Here is a 12455-nt window from a genome sequence, read left to right on the forward strand (position 1 = left end):
TTAAACTTTCCCCCTCTCATCTTGAAACTTGCCCCCTTGTAATTGACACTTCCACCCTGGGAAAAAGCCTTTGACTATCCAACCTGACTATGCTCCTCATAATTTTGTCAACCTCAATCAGGCCTCCCCTCAGCCTCCATCTTTCCAGTGCAAACAATCCCAGTATATTCAACCTCTCCTCATAATCAACAGCCTCAAAACCAGGCAATTACCTGGTGAACCTTATTTGCACTCTCTCCAAAGCTTTCACGTCTTTCTGATAGTGTGGTGACTAGAATTGTACGCACTATGATTTTTCTTAATGACAGGCAGTGACCAGTGGGGTACTGCAGAGATCTGTGATAGGATCCCAGCTGTTCACATTAGAAATTATTTGGAAAAGGGAACTAAATGTATTATCTCCAAATTTGCAGATGATACAAAGTTGGGTGGGAGGGTGAACTGTGAGAAGGTTGCAGAGATGCTTTAGTGTGATTTGGACAAATTGGGTGTGTGTGCATCAGCATGGCAGATACAATTTAATATGCATAAATGTTAGGTTATCCACTTTGCAGCAATAATAGGAAGACGGATTATTAGTTAAATGGGTGTAAATTGAGAGAGGTGGATACTTAGTGAGACCTTGGTTTCCTCGTATATCAGTCACTGAAAATAAACACACATAGCAGGCAGTAAAATTGAACTTCATAACAAGACAATTTGATGACACAAATAGAGATTGTTTAGGGCAATGGTAAGGCTATACCTGGAGTATTGAGTGCAATTTTGGTATCCTTATCTGGGGAAGGATGTCCTCGCTATAGAGGGAGTACAGGCTGATACCTGGGATGGAAGGTCTGTCATATGAGAAGAGACTAAGTTGGTTAGGATTGTATTTATTGGAGTTTAGAAAAGTAGAGGGGATCTCATAGAAACTTATAAAATTTGAACAGGGTTAAACAGGGTAGATTCAGAAAGAATGTTCCCAATGGTGGGGGAATCCACAACTAGGGGTCATAGTTTGAGGATAAGGGGTAAACCTTTTAGAATGGAGGCGAGAAAAAATTTCTTCATCCAGAGAGTGGTAAAGTATGGAATTCACTACCACAGAAAGTAGTTGAGGCCAAAATGTTGTGTGATTACAAGAAGAAATTGGATATTGTTCTTGGGACTAAAGAAATCAATGATTATGAGGGGAAGAGGGATCGGGATATTGAATTTGATGATCAGACATTCTCATTATGAAAGGCATAGCAAGCTTGAAGGACCAAATAGCCTATTCCTGCTTCTTGTTTCTATGTTTCTATTAAATAGCCGGGCAGAGGTGAAGTGTCAGTGTTAGATTTCAGATGATGAAAGGTTTTACCATTGATGGAGTAAATCAGAGTGGAAGTGATGCACTTTCACAGGATGTTAATTCTGTCATAACTCCGAGCACTGATGCTCCAAATATCTTGGACTAAATGGGATGAAGGCTGGGCATGTAAACTTATTCAGGAATCTGACAGCAGTAAATCTGCAAAGGAGCAATAACCTCTAAAATACCGTCATCCGGAAACCCTTAGAGCATAGAAAGCTTCAGCCATTGGGTAGATTACACAAGCATTGGAAAATGTTTATTGATTCAGACAGAAGCATCACTCTTGCATCTGGCTTCCATCTTTCTGCAGGTGGGGACACACCGCTATATGGCCCCTGAAATTCTGGATGGTTCCATTAACCTGCGGGACTGTGTATCCACTCTGAAACAGGCAGACGTCTATTCACTGGCTCTCATTCTCTGGGAAATCTTCATGAAATGTACTGACCTGTTCTCTGGTGAGCAACCAACAAGACAACACAAGTGAATCAAAGGTTAAGGGGTGGGGGTGGCAGGTAGCCATATTTGAAGAGTCAAATTGTCTACCCTGCTCCAGTTTATTATGTTCTTATGTACAATTAAAAAGGGGTTGGACTTTGACTAAAAACATGAATCAATTCCAACATGCAGTTGGAGAAATCTGTTCTCCCTCCTCACCGCGCACCCACAATCCGCAGTCTGTAAATATTTTTTAATGTACCATCTCCCATCTTTGGTGATGTCCCATGCCATTGGGAGAAAGTCTTCACCAAGTTATACAAAATCACAACTGGCATTATTTATTGTCTAGTCAGCATGTACAAAAGGGTGTTAAAGGTGTTTTGTTATTTTAATTCATTTATTAACCAAACTGTTTGTTTCTCTGCCATTCATTCACCATCACTCACTTTGACAAATTAAGAAACTTGCTCCCCTCAATGTCCTTGCCTCATTGTGCCCACGGGTTCATTAGGACGGTCAGCAAAAAGTGGAACAAAGCTGAGAGACACAAGGTTCTCTGGAGAATATGTAAGGAGAATACCTAATGTTCAAATCAGAAACCACAGGAAGAGAAAAATCCAAATTCACATTAATTAATGTAATTGTACCTCGGTGGGAGTTCAATTGCTTTAAGACAAGAGGCTGTGAGTTCAAATTACACTCCAGAGATATAGGAACAATAATCAAAACGGTCATGGCAGCCCAGGAAATACCGGATAGTTGGAAGGCCAATACTGAGCGAGAGCGGCACAGTTGAAGGGTCAGTACTTAGTGAGTGTTATAGTTGGCGGTCAAAGCTGTGTGAGTGTTTTACTGTCAGAGGGTCAGTACTGAGGGAATGCTTCATTGTCAGAGAGTCAGTAATGAGGGGGCGCTGAACTGTCAAGAGAGTCAGTACTGAGGGAGTGCTGCACTGTCAGACGGCAATACTGAGGGAGTGCTGCACTGTGAGAGGGTCAATACTGAGGGAGTGCTGCACTGTCAGACGGCAATACTGAGGGAGTGCTGCACTGTGAAAGGGTCAATACTGAGGGAGTGCTGCACTGTGAGAGGGTCAATACTGAGGGAGTGCTGCACTGTGAGAGGGTCAATACTGAGGGAGTGCTGCACTGTGAGACGGCAATACTGAGGGAGTGCTGCACTGTGAGAGGGTCAATACTGAGGGAGTGCTGCACTGTGAGAGGGTCAATACTGAGGGAGTGCTGCACTGTCAGACGGCAATACTGAGGGAGTGCTGCACTGTGAGAGGGTCAATACTGAGGGAGTGCTGCACTGTGAGAGGGTCAATACTGAGGGAGTGCTGCACTGTGAGAGGGTCAATACTGAGGGAGTGCTGCACTGTGAGAGGGTCAATACTGAGGGAGTGCTGCACTGTCAGACGGCAATACTGAGGGAGTGCTGCACTGTGAGAGGATCAATACTGAGGGAGTGCTGCACTGTGAGAGGATCAATACTGAGGGAGTGCTGCACTGTGAGAGGGTCAATACTGAAGGAGTGCTGCACTGTCAGACGGCAATACTGAGGGAGTGCTGCACTGTCAGACGGCAATACTGAGGGAGTGCTGCACTGTCAGACGGCAATACTGAGGGAGTGCTGCACTGTCAGACGGCAATACTGAGGGAGTGCTGCACTGTCAGACGGCAATACTGAGGGAGTGCTGCACTGTGAGAGGGTCAATACTGAGGGAGTGCTGCACTGTGAGAGGGTCAATACTGAGGGAGTGCTGCACTGTGAGAGGGTCAATACTGAGGGAGTGCTGCACTGTGAGAGGGTCAATACTGAGGGAGTGCTGCACTGTCAGAGGGTCAATACTGAGGGAGTGCTGCACTGTCGGGGGGGGGTCACTGTTGGAGGATCAGTGCTGAGGGAATGCTGCAATGTTGAAGATTGTTAGCAGGATTTTTACAAGGTGACCACACAAACTTCACAAAGCTCATTGTTCCTTGGGAGCACATCAGAGAGGGAGAGACTGGTGAGAGGAGAACTGGTGAGTAAGTTACTGTGTTTCTTTTTTAAACTAATGTCTCTAGCTTTTTTTTAAATTTTAAACCGGATACAGGAAGTGGTCATAGGGAAATAGTTTTTTTTTCCCTCTGGACCCCCATAAATTGGAAAGGTGAAGAAACCCGATTCTCTACCCATGTAGAGTATCCCACCCCTCCCTCCTCCTCTAACCTAAAAAAGAGAGAGAGAGAGAGAAGAGCTCTGACTGAGAGCAGGTAAGGTTGTTTTTGTTTTTGTGTGAGCTGTAAGGGCTTTGGCTCACAGGGCCAAAGCGAAAAGGGTGAGGCAAGGTAAGTTATAAGTTTTTATTACTTTTTTTTCCTCTGGGTTTCTATAAAGGGCAAGTACGGGTGTGAGGCCAGTATGTTGTTGCCAATGCAATATATGGGAGGTCTTGGAGGCTCCTGGTCTACCAGACATCCACACCTGTGCTCGGTGTGTGGAGCTGCAGTCCCAACGGGACCTGGTAAAGGAACTGGAAATGCAGCTTGAGGACATTCGGCTCATTAGAGAGAATGAGGAGATAATTGACAGGAGCTATCAGCAAGCAGTCACACCAGGGCAACGGGAAGAAGGCACGTGGGTAACTATTAGGAAGGGGAAACCTCAGGTGATGGCGAGCACGCCGGTGGATGTCCCCCTTCAAAATAAGTACTCCTGCCTGAGTACCACTGGGGGGGACAGCTCATCCGAGGGAGGCAGCAGTGGCCAGGTCTCTGGAGCTGAGCCAGTACTTCAAAAAACTAAGAAACAGCAGCAAGGCAGTACTAATAGGGGACTCCACAGTGAGGGGATCAGACAGGCGTTGTTGCGGACGTAGACGTGAGTCGCGGATGGTGGTTTGTCTCCCTGGAGCTGGGATCCGGGATGTCTCTGGGCGTGTCCCAGACATCCTGAAAGGGGAGGGTGAGGAACCGGAGGTTGTGGTTCACGTAGGTACCGCTGACATAGGCAGGAAGAGGAAAGGGGTCATGAAAAGGGATTACAGGGAATTAGGTAGATAGCTGAGAAAGAGGAACGCGAAGGTAGTAATCTCAGGATTGCTGCCTGCGCCGCGGGAGAATGAGGGCAGGAATGGAATGAGGTGGAGGCTGAATGCGTGACTGAGGGACTGGAGCAGGGGGCAGGGATTCCGGTTCCTGGATCATTGGGACCTCTTTAGGGGCAGGTGTGACCTGTACAGTAAAGACGGGTGGCACTTGAATCCCAGGGGGACCAATATCTTGGCGGGAAGATTGGCTAGGGCTACTGGGGGGACTTTAAACTAGAAAGGATGGGGGGAGGGAATAGAGATCAGGTGACAGAGCGAGGAGATTAGCTCCCAAGTAGAGAAGGACTGTAGACAGTATGAGAGGGAGGTTAGACGGATGATGGAGAAGGGAAGCGCCCAGACCGAGGGTCTGAGGTGTGTCTATTTTAACGCCAGGAGTGTAGTGAACAAAGTAGATGAGCTTAGGGCATGGATTGCTGCTTGGGAATGTGATGTGGTGGCCATTACAGAGGCTTGGACGTCTCAGGGACAGGACTGGGTACTTCAGGTGCCAGGATTCAGATGCTTCAGGAAGGACAGGGAGGGAGGCAAAAGAGGTGGTGGAGTGGCACTGTTGATCAGGGACAGTGTCATGGCTGCAGAGAAGGAGGATGCCGTGGAGGGACGGTCTACAGAGTCTCTGTGGGTGGAAGTTAGGAACAGCAAAGGGTCGATAACTTTGCTGGGTGTATTCTATAGGCCGCCCAATAGCGACAGGGAAGTTGAGGTGCAGATAGGGAAACAGATCCTAGAGAGATGTAGAAATAACAGAGTTGTCGTGATGGGAGACTTCAATTTCCCAAACATCGACTGGAATATCCCTAGGGTAAGGGGTTTGGATGGGGAGGAGTTTGTTAGGTGTGTTCAGGAGGGTTTCCTGACACAGCACATGGATAAGCCTACGAGAGGAGAGGCTGTACTTGACCTGGTGCTGGCTAATGAACCAGGACAGATGACGGATCTCTTGGTGGGAGAGCATCTCGGGGATGGAGATCATAATTCTATCTCCTTCACGATAGCATTGGACAGAGATAGGATCAGGCAGGCTAGGAAGGTGTTTGTATGGAGTAAGGGGAAATATGATGACATCAGGCAGATAATTGGACAAATAAACTGGAAGGAGGTGTTCTTGGGGGAAAAGTACTGAAGGAAGGTGGCGGATTTTCAAGGAATGTTTGACTGGAGCTCTGCACGACAACGTTCCAATGGGACAAGGAGGTTTTGGTAGGTCGTGGGAACCGTGGTGCACGAAGGTTGTGGTGAACCTGGTCAGGAAGAAAAGAAAGGTGTAGCTTCAGAGAGCTAAGAGATGTTAAGGATCTAGAGGAGTATAAGGCTTGTAGAAAGGAGCTTAAAAAGGAAATTAGGAGAGCCAGAAGGGGACATGAGAAGGCTTTGGCGGGTAAAATTAAGGAGAATCCCAAGGCGTTCTACAAATATGTGAAAAGTAAAAGGATGAGAAAAGAAGGGATAGGACCTATAAAAGGTGAAGGGGGAAAAGTCTGTGAGGAACCGGAAGAAATGGCAGAGGTGCTTAATGAGTACTTTGCCTCGGTATTCACGGTGGAAAATGATCTGGGAGGTTGCACTACAGGTTTGCGGCAGACTGAAAAGATTGAGTATGTGGGCGTTAAGAAAGAAGGTGTGTTGGAACTTTAAATTCTGTCAAGATAGATAAGTCACCGGGACCGGATGGGATGTAGCCCAGGTTATTGTGGGAGGTGAGGGAAGTGATTGCAGAGCCCCTGGCGATGATCTTTGCATCGTCGATGGAGACGGGAGAGGTTCCGGAGGATTGTAGGATTGAGGATGTGGTTCCTATTTCAAGAAAGGGAACAGGGACAGCCCGGGAAATTACCGACCGGTGAGTCTGACCTCAGTGGTTGGTAAGTTGAAGGAGGGGATTCTGAGGGAAAAGATTTATGAGCATTTAGAGAAGTTTAGAATGATCAGGAATAGTCAGCACGGCTTTGTTAAGGGCAGGTCATGTCTTACGAGCCTGGTTGAGTTCTTTGAAAATGTGACTGAACACATTGACGAAGGAAGAGCGGTGGACGTGGTTTACATGGACTTCAGCAAGGCGTTTGATAAGGTCCCCCATGCAAGACTTCTTCAGAAGGTGAGAGGGCATGGGATCCAAGGGGCTTTGGCCTTGTGGATCCAGAACTGGCTTGCCTGCAGAAGGCAGAGAGTGGTTGTGGATGGGTCTTTTTCTGCATGGAGGTCGGTCACCAGTGGAGTGCCCCAGGGATCTGTTCTAGGACCCTTGCTGTTTGTCATTTTCATAAATGACCTGGATGAGGAAGTGCAGGGATGGGTTAGTAAGTTCGCCGACGATACGAAGGTTGGTGGTGTGTGGATGGTCTGGAGGGATATCAGAAGTTGCAGCGTGACATAGATAGGATGCAAGACTGGGCGGAGAAGTGGCAGATGGACTTCAACGCGGATAAATATGTAGTCGTCCATTTTGGCAGGACCAACGAGATGCAGGAGTACAATATCAAGGGTAGGAGTCTTAGCTGGGTTGAAGAGCAGAAGGATCTTGGGGTCTGGGTCCATAGGACTCTTAAATCGGCCTCGCAGGTGGAGGATGTGGTCAAGAAGGCGTATGGTGTACTGGCCTTCATTAATCGAGGGATTGAGTTTAGGAGTCGGGAGGTAATGCTGCAACGTTATAGGACCCTTGTCAGACCCCACTTGGAGTACTGTGTGCGGTTCTGGTCGCCTCACTACAGGAAGGATGTGGAAGCTATTGAAAGGGTGCAGAGGAGATTTACAAGGATGTTGCCTGGATTAGGAGGCATGCCGTATGAAAATAGGTTGAGGGAGCTGGGACTCTTCTCCCTGGAGAGATGAAGGTTGAGAGGCGACCTGATAGAGTTTTATAAAATGTTGTGAGGAATAGATAGGGTGGATTCTCAGAGGCTATTTCCCAGGGCTGAAATGGTCGTTATGAGAGGACACAGGTTTAAGGTGCAGGGAAGCAAGTACAGAGGAGATGTTAGGGGTAAGTTTTTCACTCAGAGGGTGGTGAGTGAGTGGAATCGGCTTCCGTCGGTGGTGGCAGAGGCAAACTCGCTGGGGTCTTTTAAAAGACTTCTGGATGGGTAAATGGGATCTAATGGCATTGGGAGTTACAGATAGTTCTATGGCTTGATAGGTATAGATGCGATCGGCGCAACTTGTGGGCCAAAGGGCCTGTTTGTGTTGTAGTGTTCTATGTTCTATGAATTTCCTCTGCACCCCCTCCAGTGGAATCACATGCTTTCTATAATGTGGCAACCAGAACTCCAGACAGCACTCTAGCTGTGGCCTCACCAAAGTTCTCTACAGCTTCAACATGACTTCCCTGCTTATGTAATCTGTGCCTCAATCGAAAAAGGCAAGTGTCCCACATGCCTTTTTCACCACCCTACTAACATGTCCTTTTGCCTTCAGTGATCTGTGGATAATCACGTCAAGGTCCCTTTATTCCACAAAACCTCCTAGTGTCCTGTCATTCATTGAGTAGTTCCTTGTCAAATTACTCCTTTCAAAGTATATCATCCCACACTTTTCAGGGTTAAATTCCATCCACCACTTATCTGCCCGTTTGCCCATTCCATCTATATCTTCTTGTAGTCCAAGACACTCAGTCTCACTGTTAACCACCCGGCCAATCTATTTATCATCCGCAAACTTACTAATCCTAACCCCCACATGGTAATCAATGTCATTAATATAAATGATGAATAATGAAATTCAACGTTTATTAGTGTCACAAGTAGGCTTGCATTAACATACAAGAAGTTACTGTGAAAGTCCCCTAGTTGCCACACTCCAGTGCCTGTTCGGGTACGTTGAACATAAGAACATAAGAAATAGGAGCAGGAGTAGGCCATCTAGCCCTTCGAGCCTGCCCCGCCATTCAATAAGATCATGGCTGATCTGTCGTGTCTCAGTTCCACATCCCCGCCCTCTCCCCATAACCCTTAATCCCCTCACTTACCAAAAACCCATCAACCCGCGTCTTAAAAATATTTAGCGAGGCAGCCTCCACCACTTCAACGGGCAGAGAATTCCAGAGATTCACCACCCTTTGAGTGAAGAAGTTCCTCCTCAACTCCGTTCTAAACCGCCCCCCCCTTTATCTTGAGGCTGTGCCCCCTAGTCCTACTGTCCTTTCTGAGCGGGGAGAGTCTCTCCACCTCTATCCTATCCATCCCATTCATTATCTTATACGTCTCAATGAGATCTCCCCTCATTCTTCTAAACTCTAACGAGTACAAGCCTAGTTTATTCAGCCTCTGAGGGAGAATTTAGCGTGGCCAATGCACTTAACCAGCATGTCCTACAGATTGTGGGAGGCAACTGGAACATCCGGAGGAAAGACACGCAAACATGGGAAAAACTTGCAGATTTGCACAGACAGTGACCCAAGCTGGGAATCGAAACCGTGTCTCTAGTGCTGTGAAGCAACAATGCTGACCACTGTACCATTGTGACCCAATACAGATCCCTGTGGAATGCCACTGTACACTGACTTCCAGTTACTAACATAGCCTTCTGTCATCACCCTCTGTCTCCTATAACTGAGCCAACTTTAAATCCACTAGATCAAATTACTCTTTATCCATGTGCATTTACTTTCTTTATAAGTCTCCCATGTGAGACCTTGTCAAAGGCTTTGCTGAATCCATATAAACTATATCAACTGCACTACCCTTGTCTACACACCTGGTCTGCTCCTCAAAAAATTTAATCAGATTTGTTAGGCATGACCTCCGTCTGATGAAGCCATGCTGACCACCCTGATCAAGCCTTGTCACTCCAAGTGGAGATAGATGCTCTCCTTCGAAAGTTCCTCCAATAGTTTCCCTATCACTGATGTGAGACTCACAGGTCTGTAGTTCCCTGGTTTATCTGTACAACCCTTCCTAAATAGTGGAACCACACTAGCTGTTCTCCAGTCGTCTGTCTCTTCCCCTGTAAGCAGTCTCACAACACCAGGTTAAGGTCCAACAGGTTTATTTGGTAGCTTTCAGAGCACTGCTTCTTCACCAGGTAAGCGGGAGTTCTGTTCACAAATACGGCATAAAAGGCACAAACTCAGTTTACAAAATAGTGGTTGGAACGCAAGCCTTTACAGGTAATCAAGTCTTAAAGGCCTTAAAGGCAATGTGAGTGGAGAAAGCATTAAGCACAGGTTAAAGAGATGTGTATTGTCTCCAGGCAGGACAGTTAGTGAGATTTTGCAAGCCCAGGCAAGTCATGGGGGTCACAGATATGTGACATGAACCCGAGGTCCCGGTTGAGGCCATCCTCATGTGTGCGGAACTTGGTTATCAGTCTCTACTCAGTGACTCCATGTTGTCGTGTGTTGTGAAGGCTATCTTGGAGAATGCTTACCCAAAGATCAGAGGTGAATGCCCGTGTTCGCTGAAGTGTTCCGCAACAGGAAGAGAACACTCTTGCCTGGTGATTGTCGAGTGGTGTTCATTCAACCATTGTGGTAGTGTCTGCATGGTCTCCCCAGTGTACCATGCTTCGGGACATCCTTTCCTGCAGCGTATCAGATAGACAACGTTGGCTGAGTTGCAAGAGTATGTACCTTGTACCTGGTGGATAGTGTTCTCCCATGAGATGATGGCATCCATGTCGATGATTGAGCACATCTTGCAGAGGTTGTTGTGGCAGGGTTGTGTGGTGTTGTGGTCACTGTTCTCCTGAAGGCTGGGTAGTTTGCTGCGGACAATGGTCTGTTTGAGGTTGTGTGGTTGTTTGAAGGCAAGTGGTGGGGGTGTGGGGATGGCCCTGGCGAGATGTTCGTCTTCATCAACGATATGTTGAAGGCTCCGGAGAAGATGTCGTAGCTTCTCCGCTCTGTGGAAGTACTGGATGACAAAGAGTACTCTGTCCACCATATCCCGTGTTTATCTTCTGAGGAGGTTGGTGCGGTATTTTGCTGTGGTGAATCGGAACTATTGATCAATGAGTCGAGTGCCATATCCTGTTCTTATGAGAGTATCTAATGGATGAATGAACACCGCTCGACAATCACCAGGCGAGAGTGTTCTCTTCCTGTTGGGGAACACTTCAGTGGTCACGGGCATTTGGCCTCGGATCTTTGGGTAAGCATTCTCTAAGGCGGCCTTCACAACACATGACAACACAGAGTCGCTGAGCAGAGACTGATAGCCAAGTTCCGCACACATGAGGATGGCCTCAACCAGGACCTTGGGTGCATGTCACACTATCTGTTACCCTCACGATCTGCCTGGGCTTGCAAAATTTCACTAACTCCTAAAATCTCCTATCTAGAGACAATACACATCTCTTTAACCTGTGCTTAATGCTCTCTCTGCTCACATTATCTGTACCTTTAAGACTTGATTACCTGTAAAGACTTGCATTTCAATCATTATTTTATAAATTGAGTTTCTGTCTTTATATGCCCTGTTTATGAACAGAACTCCCACATATGAAGAAGCAGCGCTCCGAAAGCTAGTGGCTTTTGTTATCAAATTAGCCTGTTGGACTTTAACCTGGTGTTATGAGACTTCTTACTGTGTTTACCCCAGTCCAACGCTGGCATCTCCACATCATGACCCCCTCCCGTGGCCAGAGATGAATTGAAAATTTGAGTCAAAGCATCTGCAATCTCTTCCCTTGCCTTCCACGGCAGCCTTGGGCACAACTAATCCAGACCTGGAGATTTATCCACTTTTAAGGATAAACTTATAGATATACTTAAAGAACATCTTGGGATTTTCTCTACTTTTACCAGCCAGAGCTTTCTCACATCCTCTCTTTGCATTCCTAATTGTTTTCTTAAGCTCCACCCTGCACTTTCTATACTTCACAAATACCTCTGATGATTTAGAATCATAGAAATCATATAGCGAAGAGCCCATCAAGTTTGTAGCAGCACATTAGAAACACCTGAACTCTCACCTAATCCCATCTGCCAGCACTTGCCAATGAAGTGGCGAGTTGTTCCCCTTGTACTTGTTAAAAGCTTTTATTTTCCTTCTCATCATATCCCTAATACCTGTGGTCATCCATGGCTCTCTGGGCTTGTTACTCTTTCCTATCACCCTTGAGAGAACATGCTGGCCTTGCACCCTCCCCACTTCCTTTTTGAATGGCCCAAATTGTTTTTCTGTAGATTTTCCCATTCGTAGCTGTTCCTAGTCTACCATGGCCAGATTCTGCCCTGTTTTACTAAAATCCTCCCTCCCTCAATCCAAAACTTTTTTCTGTAACTTGTCTATTTCCTTGTCCTCAACAAGCTTAAAATGTACCACATTGTGATCGCTATCATTAAAATGACCTGCCACCACCACCTCAACCACCTGTTGGCTTCATTCCCCAGAATCAGGTCTAGCACAGTTCCTTCCCTTGTTGGACCCTCTGCATATTGATCTAAAAAGTTATCATGTACACACTTCAGGAAATCTACTCCATCCAGGTCCTTAGTACTGTGTATATTCCATTTAATGTTGGGAAAGTTGAAATAACCTAATGTAATAATCTTATTGTTATTGTTTTTACACACCTCCACAAACTGAGCAGATATTTGCCCCTCAATATCCCTCTGACTATCTGGGGATCTATCATAAA

General features: G+C 46.5%; 1 protein-coding gene across 1 annotated transcript in view; it reads left to right on the top strand.

Moving 5' to 3' along the window:
- LOC145359156 (bone morphogenetic protein receptor type-2-like) overlaps positions 1–12455 on the top strand; it is a 215339-nt gene that overhangs the window by 189436 nt on the left and 13448 nt on the right. The window contains exon 10 of the mRNA XM_080213579.1: positions 1650–1797. Within this exon, the coding sequence (XP_080069705.1) occupies positions 1650–1797 (148 nt within the window). The remainder of the gene's footprint in view (positions 1–1649; positions 1798–12455) is intronic.

The sequence above is a fragment of the Carcharhinus amblyrhynchos genome, chromosome 27 (genome assembly GCF_965287045.1).
Source record: "Carcharhinus amblyrhynchos chromosome 27, sCarAmb.v2.hapA, whole genome shotgun sequence".
Classification (NCBI taxonomy): domain Eukaryota; kingdom Metazoa; phylum Chordata; class Chondrichthyes; order Carcharhiniformes; family Carcharhinidae; genus Carcharhinus; species Carcharhinus amblyrhynchos.